The following is a 16,029-nucleotide window of genomic DNA, read 5'->3' as shown; positions in this document are numbered from 1 at the left end:
GAGACATGTTGTTTGGAGGTAGGATCTGTTCGTGATTCCCAAACGAAATTGGGGGCGAAAAGCTGAATCTACTGAGAACCGAACAGTGGTGATCTCCAGCTTGGTATACCACCCAGTTCTTCGGTAGCTTCACCATATCGGAACGAGTATCGTCTTGCTGTCCAAATAGCCCAGAGCTTCCTGCTGTCAGGCTCATGGTAGCAACATACCTGCCGATAGGTCACAGCCTCGCATGACTACATGTTGCTCATGGATCAGTGGTGCCGGCAGCCCGGCACTATATATAGGCAAAAACATGTACCAGTACCACGCACACAACTGCAATGACTAAAGATCCCGTTATTCATCTTCGTTTTTGCTACCATTCCCAGGTGGCCGTGCTTCAGTTTCAGAGCTTGGAAACCATAAGTGCTTCAATACACAGGAAGTCAGCTTCAAAACTTACAGAACAAATTCAGTAGATAAATCACCAACAGTATTGCAACTAGAAGGATGGCTACAATACAATTAATCGCCACAAATCCTCTCAAAACGCACCAGTTATTCTTATACACTCTACTCCTGTCATTAGCTATGCACCGTAGGCTAATTGTTTGCCCCAGCTGATTACTTGCCTCACTGCCACCTCTCTTTTTTGAACGAACGGGCACGAGATTGTGCCGATTTCATTGATAAAGGAGAGTACAGCCGCCTAACCGGAAAGGAAATGTAAAAAATGGATTACTCTCTGTATAAGTGACTCCAAATCTTTGGCTCCAGCGAGAGCCAAGCTGCTGCCTCGTTCTTTACTTTGGAGAAAAGTCCTGGGGCTGACATTTCCTGCTTTCTGAAAATTCTGGCGTTTCTCTCACACCAAATCTCCTAGATTACCAACAGGGAGAGGGAAAGAATCACATCGCTTTCTGTGGAACGTGTTCGCCTTATGTGATGTTAGTCCACCATTGTAGGGTGTCCTCACTCGACCTCCAGCATTGCGGGCACAAAGTAGGCTGTGCCACGACGCACGCAACTAGGCTCCACACTCTTCTCGTAAATTGGCATTCTGCCAGAAGGTGAAACGCGGTATCTGGGGCACTTCAGCAGAGAGGGCAGGAGGGATTGTGCAGCCATCCCCTCACTGCCATCTCTGATCTCTAGTTGATTGTCTCCCTCCCTCCCCATCGCCCCTCCATCCCCCTCCGCCCACCCTACTGCGCGGCGTCGACCCATGATGCCGCTGCGACAGCCCAGGGGTTTCCCGCAGCAAGCGCCCCTAGGTGAGCGGCACATGGGCTCTATTCGCTGTGTCGATGAAGTCCCTAGCGCCATCAATGATGCCATGTGTGACAGAACCGCCCAAATTAAATCGGCTTAAGTGTGCTAACTATCATCTTAAGCGTTAATCAAGTTATCGCGCACTTAAAATGATGTAATCTGACAGCCTGTTGCGTTAAGGATAAAAAACACTGGAAGTCTCGCACGACGACGAGCGCAGATGATTACAAGCAGACAAAGGTTTTCAAATTTAAAATATAAATTAGAGCTTTACAAAAAAGTTTAAAGTAATTATGAGAGTTCAACATGCAGCGGAATTTAAATAAAAGATCAGTTTGAAAACAACGGTATCTACGAAGATGTGAGGATGTCACATCGAGCCCACCGATGTGAATCCTTGTTAGCTCCAACCAGTAGTAGCTACACTTAAAAACAGGGTAACAACAAACCCTGAGTATACTAATACTCAGCAAGACTTACCCGACTATTGGTATATACTTAGCCGACTCCTAGACATGTAAAACTTTTTGGCTCTGGGGTTATTTTGCTGAAAACCTACTAATAGTGGATCCTTACTTTTAGTATTTTAGCACAAATTTATTATACCAATACCAACTAGGTTTGCACCAACATCTAGAGCAATCATGGTGAACAACATTAAGCTTCTAACCATAACATCATCACATTCATATCACCATCCTTTCATTCTCATTCCAATTCTTACTACGATGTGACACAGTGACCAAGCTCTCATATCCGCGAGTCACGGCGAATCGATCCGATTTAACCTTGCAAGGTGGACCTAACTCACACGACATATGCAAGCCACACTGGACCACACATGTCAACTGTTTCCATCATTACCACGATATCTGAACGACGCCTGCTAAAACCCAGGTGATGGGACCCTCACGGTTAACTCCCAGAGAACCCGAAGGCGGCATCCTATCCAACACCCGCCAACTCCCATGCCCAGCGTAGCAGGTCGAAATTCAAAGTATCGTTGTAAAGCAGTACACAGCTTACCGGTTTCGACTGCCTGCTACTTCCGGCATGCGGTTAGTACTGTTCAATCCTCGATCAACAATGCCAACAACGCTACGGTCCTCAATCGACACAGGCAGAGGCTCACTTTCCATTCATTTCATATCCATAACCAAATTCATCTCCGCGAGGTCTCCATTTTCTTTCCTCATTGATTCATTCTCCAGCAACATTTCCATAAGTAACTGTAGCAGCACCGTCCAAATTAAACCGGCTCAAATGCACTAACCATCATCTCAATACTTAATCAAGTTACTGTGCACTTAAAACGGTGTAACCTGACAGGCTGTCGGGTAAAATCCCGATTAAACTACTATACTCCAGGATCACAATTGCACTTAGACCCGTACGAAGATGAGCACAGGTGATACCAGCATACAGAGATCTTCAAATTAATTTACAACACAAGTTTTACATAAAAGGTTCGAATACAAACGACAGAGTTCAAAAGCACAGCGGAAGTTTAAAACTGAGTTCGAAATACAATACGATAACCACAACGACGATACAAGGTGAGCTCCACATCCTGCCCACCGATGTGATGCCAACCTGCCCGATCTTCACGGGGAAGACGGGGCCCACTCGACAGTCTACCCAGGAGGAAGCGGATGTCCAATCCAGGACGCGCAGACCTCCTCGAAGTCAGCGGGGACACAACCTGCTTAAAAGGGTTCAACAACAACCCTGAGTATACTAATACTCAGCAAGGCTTACCCGACTTTGGGTATACTTAGCCCATTACCTAGACATGCAAAGCTTTTTGGCTCTGGAGTTCTTTTTGCTGAAAGGCTGCTAGAAGTGAATCCTTACTTTCAATATTTTAGCTCCATTTAGTACATCGAGTATTAACTAAATTCGCCTAAACATCTAGAGCACACATGGTGGAGCAGATTATTCTTCAGTAACTCACAAACCAATCTTTTCCATTCCTCCTTCATTCCACTTTCTTACTACGATGCGACAAAGTGACCAAGGTTCTCTTAACCGAGAGAGACGGCGAATCGATCTGATTTAACCTTGCAAGGTGGACCTAACTCACACGACACGCGTAAACCCCGTCGGGCCACACACGTCAACTGTTCCCATCATCACCCCGACGTCTGAATCACGCCTGCCAAAACCCGGGTGAAGGGTCCCTCACGGCGAACTCCTTGAGAACCCGGAGGCGACATACTATCCAACACCCGCCATCATTCCACTCCCAGAGTAGCAGGTCGCGATTCAAAGTATCGTTGCAAATCCAGTAATTAGCTTACCGGTTTCGACTACCTCCTACTTCCGGCATGTGGTTAGTACTGTTCAAACTCGGTCAACACTGCCAACAACGGAACGGTCCACAATTGACACAGGCGGAGATTTCTTTTCATCCATTCCATACCATTAATCCAACTCATTTCCGCCCGGTCTTCATTTCTCTTTACTCAACAATTCATTTCAAAGCCATAACTAAGGAATCAAGATCCTAAAACTCGCGAGTGACAGTAATCACTCGACTTCTACCGAGATCCCACTTAGCAAAACATTGCTAACGATACTTGCACACTAGTATGGACTCACAGGTACCTAGAGAGAACATGCATACTAGGGTTTCATATAACTCCTAAAACTTAAATGCACAAATACTTAAATAAACACTGAATAATTTAAATTATGGTTATGCTCCGGGGCTTGCCTTGCAGGTCAGCGGGGTTAACGAGGTCTTCTGGAGCGTGCTCAATGGCGTCCTCCTGCTGCTCTTCTACTCGTGGCTCCTGGACCGGCTCAGCAATCAGCTCGCAGGCGACTTCGTTCGCGGCGTCTACACGAATAAAAATATGACATGCAACAGTTAGGACACGGTGCGATGCATGAATGCTTATGATGCGATGCAAAGATCAACTCATTTTAGCCTGAAGTGTTTCCTTCAAAATAATAACTACTAAACTTGCTTAGGGCAGCATGAAGTGAAACAAAAACTAGCTTTGCTGAAGTTACACATGCATGAAACAATTAACTAACAACATTAATAAGGAAAAGAGCATAGCTAGGGCAATATAAAAGTAAAAATCTAACTTGCATACATGATCTATCAACAAAATTAATCAGCGTAACGTGAAAATAGTAAAGCATGCCACCCAAATTTTTCCAACATTTAACGACGATCGAGAGTATTCCTTTTAATCCTAGAATAGAAATTAAACAACAATAGATCCACAACCAAGCACATAGGCCATGCATCTGAAACTTTTACAATGGACTATACATGCAAGGAGTAACATACTGAATAAATTTCATAAATTTTTGAGCAATGGAACAACCGGTAATAATTAAACTAGCTTAAACACAAACTGAATTTTCATCAGGGGCAAAAGTGACAATTCATAGGCACAAGTATTTTTCCTCAGAAGCTTTTGATTTTAGAAACCTAACAAAATTGGGTTTGCATTTTTAGGATTTTTCTGCCATTTATTACACAATTATGAACTTTCAGCCGAAAATAAAGAAATAAAATTGGAAACATAAAAGATAAAGGGGGGCGCTGACAGCCGGGCCCCACATGGCAGTGGGCGCCGGCCCAGCTGCCCCCATCCCCCCTCTCCTCTGCTCTGCCCCGTGCCGAGGCCGTGGCCGGCAAGGCGGCCTGCACCGCGGCGGCGGCGGCGTCTTGGCCCACCCGCGGCTCGCCCGCGGCGCGGCCTGGCCCGCCCGCGGCCCAGGCAGCCCGGCGGGGTCGGCGCCCGCGGCGGCGCAGGGGGGCACGCGCGCAGCGCGACTAGCGGTCAGGGCCGGCCAGCGGCGGAGGCGGGGCGGGCGACGGCCAGGGGGTCCAGGCGGACCTAGGGCGCGCGGCGGCGACCCGCGAGCTGGCGCAGAGAGGGCTGGCAGCGTGCGCGCGCGGCGGGCGGCGTGTCCGCGGCGGCGCGGCGGCGCCGAAATCGATTGGGGAAGGGGTCGGGAAGGGCGAGTAGGGTGAAGCCGAGCTCACCGTGGCTCGATTTTGAGCGGAGGAGGTCCGGAAGAGGGGGCTCGACGGAGAGGCGAAGCTCCGGCGGTGGACGGCGATGGCGGCGGCGGTGGCAGCTCAATTTCAGCCTGGTGACGGCCCCATCGAGGTCGGGAAGGTGCTGCAGAGGTGCGGGGTGAGGTGTGGGAGACTCTGGCGCGAGGAATCGGGGCACGGTGACGATGGATGGTCGGCGCGAACGCCAGCGCGGCGAGCGGCGGTGCTAGGGTTGCACGGCTCCGCTGCGGTGCGAGGAAGGGGAACGGAATGGATTGAACTTGAAGCTTCTCGGCCTAGCGAGGAGAAGAGTGGCGCGCGGACGGTGAGGTTCGCCGGATACTCGACGTGTGGAGGCTCGCCGGCGTCCAAATGCCGACGCCGGTATGGGCGTCACAGTACCGAGCACAGTGAGGAACAGTGCCCCGGTTCAATGAATTTGACTTGATTTTGACCAAATAAAACTCCAAATTTCATATAACAACTTGAAATTTGGCCAAAATAAAAGTTGTAGAGGATTAAAAGATCAACAACTTTCGTTTCGGGCGAAAGTTGATTTGGAACTCGGATCGGTGAGAAAAATGAGATCGAAAATGGCTAAGACAAAGATTAAAACGCGGACTCGGTTATCGCTAATGATGCGCTTAAGACAGGATTAGCGATTAAACACGTGGTTAGCGAGTACGATTAACACAGGGGTGTTACAGTAACAAGACCTATATCTCGCGAGTGACAGGAATCACTCGATTTCTACCGAGTTCCTGCTTAGAAAGGCATTTCTAACGACACCTACATAGTAGTATAGATTCATAGGTACCTAGGGAGAGACATGCATACTAGGGTTTCATACAACTCCTAGAAACGTAAATGCACAGATACTTAGATAAACATTGAATACTGAAATTAAGGGTTATGCTCTGGGGCTTACCTGAGGTTGACACAAAGTCAATTAGTTAGCTTGCAGTCTTATACCGGCTTGACATCATCTCCAGTCCAAGGATGTACTCCAGACAGTCCTTCCATCTTCTCGATACATTCACCATGCTGTCTTGGGGTTCGGTTCTGTCATCACGTGCTTCACATCCGTGCATTGTACATCTTACGTACCTAAATGATATGCAACGATGCAAAAGCAGGAACTTAAGGAAAACATCACACAATGCAATTAAAAGGCATACAAGCAAGCATAAGGTCGCAAAAGCATGGGTGCTGATGTGTGGGTTCAGATTTCAAACTCATTTTAGCCTGAAGTGTCTCCCATAAAGGAAGACTACTGAACACACTTAGGAAGATTAAGCAAACAACATGTTAAACATGTTAAGATCTAGCTTAAACAAGCATCAAACACGATTAAGTCATTACATCACAGAACGATTAACCAAACAGCAGGTTTAATATTTTTTCTAAGCAATACATAATAAAACAAAGCTAGCCCAATTGGTTTTATATTTTTAGCATTCTCCTAACTCCAGTTATGCAATTAACAAGCTACAAACACATTTATCTTGCATAATTAAAATTGTAAAGAAAAGGTTGCCAAACAACAAATTTTATGGTTCTATCATATAGAGCATAAAATGATGAAGCTAACAAAACTGGTTTTGCAATTTTAGCATTTTCTACAATTTTCTATGAATTTTACAAGATCAGCACATAAAACTGAAATGGGTTCAATTGAAAACTGGTGGCACCGGTTAACCAAATCCGGTAGGACCAGTTTTGGGCGGCAGAACAGGGGATGGAACAGGGGAGGGCGGGGCTGGCCGGCTGGCCGGCCGGATTCCGGCGGCTCCGGTCGCCGGCAGCGAGGGGAAGGTGGAGGAGGAGTTAGAGGAGGTCGAGCTCTACCCGTTGGTGGGCTTGGATGGGGTTGGGGGCGGCCGGACGGGGGACGACGGCGAGGAACAGGGGCCGGCGGAGATGGGGAATGGCGGCGGCGGTGCTCCGACGGCCATGGGCGGTGGGGAGAAGGTCGGTGAGCTTCACAGCGCTATGGGGAAGGTCACTTCGGGATCGATTTCGCTCAGGGAAGGTCTGGGGAGGGTCGTCGACGTCGATTGCGGAGCTTCGGGAGGAGCAGCAGCTCCGGTGGCCCGAGAATGGCCGATTGCGGAGGAGGAGGGACGGCGAAGGTGCGGGACGAGGTTGCGGAGGTGGGTGCAGGAGGAATCAACGATTGGCGGCCAGGGACGATAGGAATCGACGATGATGCCAGCGGAGCTCCGGTGAGGCTTCAATGGTGGACGGCGTCGGGGGAGCCGATTCCGGGTGGAAAGAGGTCGGCCGAAACTTGGGGAGGCACTGTGGAGGTGGAGGGCGAAGTGGAGCAGCTCTGGACGCGAGGGATTGAAGCGGGGCGAAGGAGGACGGCCAGAGCGGCGCCGGCGGTGGCTCTGCTCGGCCCGAGCTCAGCTCTACCCGAGCGCGACGAGGAAGAAAAGAAGGGGAAAGACTCTAGGGTTTCGCGAGAGGATAAAAGCGGCTGCGCGACAGTCGAAGTTCGCCGCGATGGGCAACGCGTGGCGTCACCAGCGGCACAGTCGCCGGCATGGGCGCCGGAGTAGGTGAAACAGGGGCAAAAACCGGTACCACCGGTTTCCAATACCGGTACCACCAAATTTTGGGGCAAAAACAGATTCGATTTTTGAGCACCCAAAACTAAATTTTCCACATAGGAACTTGAAATTTGGCCAAAACAAAAGTTGTAGAGGAAGAAAAGATCTACAACATTGGTATTGGGCAAAAATTGATTTGAGTCTTGAATTTGGGCGAAAATAAGGATCAAAGCTCAGCCAAGGTTGAAATGAAACTAAGCATGTGATTAACGCTAATGACAAAGCTTGTGACCATGATTAGCAATTAAAGCACAAGATTAACACCAGGGTGTTACACCATGTACACAGACAATTCGGAGCATTGGCTAGCGCCTGTGGTGGGCGAGGAGGAAGTCAGCGATGGTGGTGTGGTGGCACCAGGAGCGGTAGGTGCCTGGCAGCGGAGGTCGGAGGAGCGCCTTCGCTGGTAGGCGGACAAGGATCACCCACACAAGCTAATCCAGGAAGATGGGGCCGGCGCCGCCTACTGATCCTGCAGTCCCCTCCATCAGCCTGCGCTCCATGGGTCGAGTGCCACTAGCGGCTTGGCCAATCACCAGTGGCGCTCCGGCAGCTATCGGATCTTGGATCTTGGGGCGACTACAAAGTGCTCCAAAAGCAATCTGTTTCGACTAGAATATTCCAATTAACCTACGTCAACCATTATAAAGGTGCTTCGTATAGTGATCCATAGTAAAAGCACCCATAATTTTATGAACCATCTATAAGAAACGAAATATCAATATCCATAATTTTATAGACTGCCTAAAAGAAATAAAATGTAAATTTATCTCACTCATTCCTCCCATTCTCTCCCTCTCCTTCCTCCTCTTTCTCCATGTTACCTCCCTACTACTTATTTATGCACTGAACATCGCGGATTTTGCAATAGGCCAATAGCTATAGCCTATTGTGAATAGAATCCGCCACTAATATTGTGAATAGAGTCATTGGGGGGGGGGGGGGAGTTCTCAAGTGAGGGATGGGACGCAGCTCAGACTGTCCCCATCCGTACTTGAAGATTTGTGTGTGTGATTTGATCAAGACTAAGATTCTCTCAGGAGTTAATCTCATCAATAAAACAACAAATGTTCACTCAAGGATGGAACTAATGAAATTTTCAATGCAAGTATTGAACTAATTGGTGTGCGGTAATACAACTCTATGACAAGTAAGCACTTTTTGACTAAAAAAGCATTTCAATCAAGGAAATACTAGCATGTAGTGTATGGCAGTAAGACCTCAGCTCACATCAAAAGGACAGAAAATGGTACCTGCCTGCATGATGCTTCCTGAAGAACTGAAATTAGTTAGGAAAGATCCAACGATCTCAGAGGCCATTCTGAGGCAAAGGACTGAATATGGCTAACAGAGAAAACAGAGCATGTTATGTTCAGCACACTATTGATGATCGTTCTGCATAACATGCCAAAAGGAAGACATCCTATTGAGATTGTCAACGTTACTAAAAACATCCTAAAGGAAGAGAAAAGGTTGTGTTGACTGTTGAGTACATCAGTTCATATGCACCTTAAACAGATCTTTGTTGAGAACAGACAGCTCCCAACTCACAAGCCAAATTTTGCTTCAATCAGTACAGTTACAGATGCTGCGTATGAATTATTATTTATTGTTAGAATATAAGTGAATTGCCCACCTCTCCCCATCAGCTTAAGCTTTTGGGTTAAACTGGTCAGTGCATGCAACTCAATATGGTATCAGAGCCAGAGGTCTCGAGTTCGAATCCTAGTTAGCGCAATTAAATAAAATAATTGCTGCTCGCTCCTATTCCACGTCTGAGGCCTAAGGGAGCCTCCACGTGAGGGGGAGTGTTGGAATATAAGTGAATTGCCCACCTCTTCACATCAACTTAAGCTTTTGTGTTGAACTGGTCGGCGTATGCAACTCAATATGGTATTAGAGCCAGAGGTCTCGAATTCGAATCCTAGTTAGCGCAATTAAATAAAATAATTGCTGCTCGCTCCTATTCCACGTCTGAGGCCTAAGGGAGCCTCCACGTGAGGGGGAGTGTTGGAATATAAGTGAATTGCCCACCTCTCCCCATCAGCTTAAACTTTTGGGTTAAGCTGGTCGGTGTATGCAACTCAATATTTATTATAAGCTATGTCCATGTTTCTTGGTCTTCCTCACTTCACGGATCATCCTGCATTCAGCATCCACCTTTTCCTCATGATCATTTGTTCCAAGCAGATATTTCAGCAAGTCTCTCGGATTGCTGCTATTTCCATTTCCTTTCCTTTCTCACGCGTTTTCAGACATACTGAACGAGATGCTAGTATGTTATTTCGAGTTAGAATCTGTTATTCTGAACAAATTTCGGACGTACTGAACAAGATGCTGGTATGTTACTTCAAGGTAGAGTCTGTTATTCTGAACAAATTGGATACAATTTTAATCTGATGAGAACTGAACCCGTTACCTCCGCTTTAATTTACCAACCAGTTACCAAGAAGTTCTGGGAAACCAAACTATACATATCGGGGTAGTTGAACCCTCGTCATATGCACTATTGCATTTGCGTTATCTACTTATCTACCTTCTCTGATGCAGTCTCAGGTTTTGGACATGCTGGCAAGGGCTTCAATTCTAAATAATCAGTATGCTGAAAACAAAACCATATATCTAAAGTCTAAACAACTTTTCTAAAGAAAAAAAACAGGAAAAAGGAAACTGAAAGAAGTGAGGTAGTAGGATCATGAGTTCCCATTCCAGAGATTACCTTGTTTTTCCCCATCGCATGCACTACATCGGCCATTCACAAAGCTTCCACCTTGAGAAAATAACAAAATTTCGCGCAGCCATTCGACCACTCCATAGTTCCTTGGTACCTTCATGGTGATGACAAGCATCATCTTGCTTTCCAAAATGTCCAGCTTTTGGCTATAAGAGGCTCATAGCATGCTTTTTTCTAGATAGTAGTAACATAAGAGTCTGCCCACTGCAAGTAACTCCCCATGCCTTGGTCTTTGAATTGTCACCAGTGCACATCCCTGTAAAAAGTGTTCAGAAATTAACCAGTGCACAATTCATTGATAATCCACTAGCTAAAGAAGCACATTCAGACAGATTGTACATAACTAGCAGAATCTGAGGCCCTGAGCATCTGACTAACCACAGTATTGCAAATGTTTGCAAAGTTTCACCATCAGCATCAGTGCACATATAAATAAAATACCATAGTTGCCACACTGCAAACCCACGTTCCGCAGTCCACATCAAGTATAAATGCAGCTAGCAGCTTCTGCCACCATTTCCTCCCTTTGTCATGCTTCAGCTTCCAATAGTAGACTGGGGAACATTCTGTCACTTTCGTAACATCATGATTAGAGAAGCAATGCTGTCATCCAGAATGCAAATGCCATTACAGGGCAGGTAGCCTGCAGTTTCTTTTCCCTAGTAGCCTGAAAGCATGATGTTATATGTGCAAGTAACCCTCTGAAATTGCCTTAATACAACGTGCCGGTAACACCCCACATATAGCTTATTACTGGACACAAGATCGATGTTATATGTTTGTGTGCAAAAACTACACTTCAGTTTTTTCCAACTTTCCAGTTCTTTTCAGGCTAAGCACCCTTTGTAAACAAAACTTCTTTCCTTAACATCCACAGAAAGTCTAAACTTTGGCCTCTACAACGCCATGGCACTGCCTCTCCATATTTAGTTTTTTTATACATTATTAACTACCTGAAAGGTATTTGTATACTGTAGTAAATTAGCAATGTCACCAGCCGTCCGCTAAAGGCTAGTTATTTGTCCTCACTGCCAGATCTGGTCTTACCTACTTCCATTTGGTTCTGGACTTCAAATGCCCTGGTCTTTGCAGGAGAATACTGCCACTACTAACATATATGGCAGGCATCATCCAAGTTTAAGAGAGGGCTGCATTGTGCAGCAGTTGATGAACCCATATACTATTATACTTGTTCTACAAAGTTTTCTATTTCCACATATGTTATGTGGGAGCAGCTACATATAAATGATAAATTGAGAAATGGAACAAAGAGCCTATGAACATAAATTTATCTACTATCTATCATTAGTGTTTAGGGTTTCATCTCTAGCCTACCCCAACTCGCTTGGGACAAAATGCTATGTTATTGTTGTTGTTGTTGTTGTTGTTGTATCTATCATTAGTGTGGCACGATGACTGAATATGCAGTACATTGCTGAAAAGCAAGACACTGAGTTCAAAATCCCTAACAAAAATTGTTCTGCATAGCCCAGTTGCTTAAAGAGTGTAAGCCACAGATATCAAAACCATCAACAACAACTAACCAAACTAGAAACCTTGAAAGAAAGGTGGCAGAACCACATGATCACCATCTTGCCCCTGTATGAATGCATGTCTGACAAGGCTTTCTTTGAACCAATGTCCAATAGGCCTTGAAAACACACGACGCCGTCGGAACTTTTGCAGCAACTTGCCCATGCTGTCACAGTGAAACAGATGACAGAAACAGGAACAGGAGACCAGCACATCTCCTTTCTCCGATACAACCTGTACCTTCAAACTGCAATTCTTATCAATACTCCTCCTCAGTTCCAGCATTGGGAGTTCAATCTGATACTTGAATGACCAGACCTCCCTCTCATAGTCCTGTAGCACCCATAATTTCACCAGCATCTTGCTCTCATCGATATGGCTGAAGCCGAGCGTACCATTCATCTCTAGCAAATGCCGAAACGGCCGATTCTCAGAAGGAGGACTCATGCCCCTAAAAGATTCAGCAACCGTGTCGAAAACAATCAGAGCATTTTCCTCTAACTGTGAGCTGTAGAGGATCCAATGCAGGCAGCTATGGAGCAAGACATAGACAGACGGGCGCTCACTGCCAAAGAGCAACCCAGCTGCGATGTACTTCTTGATGGACGCCGAGGCTGCAGCGGCAGGCAGACCAACGCACCTTGGCTCTGCAACGGAGCCTAAGGTGAGGAAATAGTAGGCAGCATCCACATCCGGCTTTGTCTGCTTCGTGTAGAAGACGCGGTACTCGCCAGACGAGCTGTGCGGGTACAGCGCCGCGACCTTGGCGCCGAGGAGGCTCGGTAGCGCCTTCCACTGGCACGTGGCCGGGTTGCAGATGTAGTAGAAGCGGTGATTCCAGATGGAGAGCAGGAGCAGCCCGTTGCAGGAGGCGTAGACCTTGAACTCAAGGTAGGGACTGCAATCTGTGAAACGGAGGATAGCAGGACGACGCTCGGCGGCAGCGGGGCCTGCCCGGAGGTCGAAGGCGTCGAGGGTGGAGCCGGGGACGTTGCCGGAGGCGCGGATCTGGCCGATGGAGACGAAGAGGATCTGGCCGCTGGAGACGAAGAGCGGGAGCGACGGTTGGCGCTGGTGGCGGGCGAGGAGGAAATCGGCGCCGGAGGTGAGGCGGCGCCAGGAACGGCAGACCGCGCGGCAGCGGAGGAGCGCCTTCGCCGGCAGGCGGATGAGGATCTCCCACACGACGAGCTCCTCCGGGAGGGCCGGGGCGGCAGAGCAGGGGCTCCGCGACCTTCTCGCTCTGGAGGTTGTCCGCATGGCCCCCGCACCGCACTACGGGATCTGTCCTGAGTCGCTCGCTTCCCGTTTAGGGTTTGGGGTTTCTTGCGGAAGCGGGCCCTGTTGGTGTCGTATTAGATCGTTTTATGCGCCGATCTATAGGATTTTTTTTTACTTTTATGATGTGCTCGATTACCTTGTAAAATTTGACTTAGAATTCCACCTGTAAAAATTTTACTTCAAACTTCAAATTCGAATCAATTGACGTAGTTGTGCGAGTAAACTGAACTAGAAAATTTTCGGAAGTTGTCCGAACTCTAGCGTCTTTCTAACCACATGAAAATTCTATAATCTGAACTCTGAACATGTTCTCACAATTATTCAACCAGAAGATTTTCTGGATCGGTTTTCAACCAGGTGGATCAAGCATCAAGCTTCTGGACACATGCACACAACTATTCAAAATTTGTTCTTAAAAGTTTGCCCTGATTTGTTTTCTGTGTTACCGACACATTTTTCAGTTGTCGGCGTCATCACCCTACCATGCGAGACGGGAATGCCCATTTAGGGCGTGTTTGATTTCTTTCATCTGGCAGGCCTGGCCGGCGAGCCAGGCCCAGGTCAGCCGTGGCCTGGCTGCGATGGCCCAAGAGGGGTTGTTTGATTGTGTTGAATCAGCAGAGCCTAGTCCAACCTTTTTTGTGTTTGATTCTAAGCACCCAGCCTGGCCCAAACCCCAACCGCCATCAACTACCACAATGAGATTGTGTTTGATTCAAGCCTAGCCCAACCCCAACCAGTATCAACTCCAACTGAATTGAAGAGCAAACTATGGCAGTTCAACAGAAATGAATAGCAAGACATGATAAAATGTTTTGTTCAGTTCTAAAATAATGGCCTCAGCTAATAGGAAACATCAATGCACATCAGTTCTAAATTTTGCATCATCGGCCATTTCAAAACAACAACAGAAATGCCTCAGATCATCAAATGTAACAGTTGTTCATATCAGCTAGCCAACAGAGGCTGCATTACAATACATTAGGTAGGATAAATAGAGTTCAGCCCACATTCAGTGAGTCAAAATAGACTTGCTTTTCATGCGCAACATGGCAATGCATTCAAGATCATTGAAATTGTACATCATCTGGAGTGTGCTCTGTCTATGCCTCTCAGCATGAGTCCTAGGGCCATAAGGAATTGTCTCTTCTCCTCTAATCCTTCTAAGCCTATTGACCACAAAACAAACCATCACAGCAACCATCCCAGCTGCTTGCCTAGCCATCACCGCATGCTGTGCATTTGCATCCATCTACATGCATTCACAGATGTATAAGCAATCAAAGTAGACCCTGGCTGGCCTCTGAATGTAAAGTGTAAGCATTAACAAATGAGTAAAGGCACAGCTGCATTACTAAAAATGCCTCCCAGTGCACATAAGCTAGTCATCATCGACTATTCATCTCACAAACCGAACAAAATATGATCACAGGCAACAACAGTAACAAGATGAAACAAATCAACATGGTACCATGTACAAGAACAACTAAGCATGAACTAATACGGCCAGGATTTATCATCACAAAATGAAACAGCATCAAACAACTCATAGATCTGAGCCAACAGTGAACTGTGAACCGAAGAAATGGGGAAAAATATGGATTTCACCTCGGGTGAGCTGGAGGGGGTGCAGATGCTGCTCAAATCGGATGGAGGTGGGGAGGAGGTAGCAGATCTAGACGGGGAAGCACAAGAGCCGGCAGATCCACGAACAGCAACACCGCCTCACCGGAGAAGAAGCGGAGGAAGAAGACTGCCTAGCCGGAGCCCGCGAGACAGCCGCGCCGCCGGGACGCAGATCCACACGGGGGGAATGGAGAGGAAGCCTGGGGAACCCCAACAACGCGCCGGCAGCAAAGCTTACCTCATCGACGGCACCTCTACGGGAGTGGAGTGTGGAGGGGAGGAGGAGAACTGAGAGGGAGGAGGAGAACTGAGAGGGAGGAGGGGGGTTAAGAAGGCCATGGCGGGCAAGAAGCGCGCGGAAGTTTCCCTCTTCCCGCGCGGGCCCGCCCGAGCTCCCGCCGACGCTCGAGATTCGCCCGAGCGCGCGCGGCCAGAGCCAGGCTGAGGAGGAACGAAACCCTCGAGCGTGCAGCCAGAGCCAAGAGAGAGAGAGTGTGTGTGTGTTTTGCATCCACAAAGCCAGGCTGGGGAACAGGGCAAATGAAATCAAACACAGTGACCTGCACGGTGCGGGCTCGGCCAAGGCCTTTTGCCCCATATCAAACATGCCCTTACTGTCGTCGTACGTTCTAGGCAAAGGGTCAGCACCATCTGATAATTTTCACTAGGTGAATTTTGGCTTCTATCATTTTTATTGTTTCCAAGAGCTTTTCCCTGTTCTTGGCAAAGGGTCAGCACCATCTGATAATTTTCACTAGGTGAATTTTCTCTTCTATCATTTTTTTTTGTTTCCAAGAGCTTTTCCCTGTTCTTGATTTGATTCATTTTTCCTAGTGTTATTGGAATTGGCAGGTTAATTAGTAATAACTTGATTTAAGATTTTTGCTAAGTTCTTGGTCCGGGATTATCAATTGTGTGGAATTTTCTGTTCTGGGTTGATTTTAGATTTTAATTGTTCCATA

The 16,029-nt window shown here is 47.2% G+C and overlaps 1 protein-coding gene across 3 annotated transcripts; it reads right to left on the bottom strand.

The window, feature by feature from the left end:
* Positions 1 to 630: 630 nt before the first annotated feature.
* LOC120655349 (F-box protein At5g49610-like) lies at positions 631 to 13,476 on the bottom strand. 3 transcript variants are annotated; one of them, XM_039933106.1, is made up of 5 exons: positions 11,006 to 13,476; positions 10,613 to 10,883; positions 9,147 to 9,237; positions 6,207 to 6,385; positions 631 to 4,096 (listed from the first exon to the last, which is right to left on the bottom strand). In XM_039933106.1, exon 1 carries the CDS (start codon positions 13,418 to 13,420, stop codon positions 12,176 to 12,178), a length of 1,245 nt encoding a protein of 414 aa, XP_039789040.1. In that variant the 5' UTR covers positions 13,421 to 13,476; the 3' UTR covers positions 631 to 4,096; positions 6,207 to 6,385; positions 9,147 to 9,237; positions 10,613 to 10,883; positions 11,006 to 12,175. The 3 variants fall into 3 exon arrangements, with proteins under 3 accessions (XP_039789040.1, XP_039789039.1, XP_039789041.1); XM_039933105.1 differs by having other exon boundaries at positions 9,147 to 10,883; XM_039933107.1 differs by lacking the exon at positions 9,147 to 9,237.
* Positions 13,477 to 16,029: the final 2,553 nt, after the last annotated feature.

Source organism: Panicum virgatum, chromosome 1N (assembly GCF_016808335.1).
Source record: "Panicum virgatum strain AP13 chromosome 1N, P.virgatum_v5, whole genome shotgun sequence".
Classification (NCBI taxonomy): domain Eukaryota; kingdom Viridiplantae; phylum Streptophyta; class Magnoliopsida; order Poales; family Poaceae; genus Panicum; species Panicum virgatum.
The sequence above is the reverse complement of the archived record's forward strand: the minus strand, read 5'-3'. Positions and strand labels throughout refer to the sequence as shown.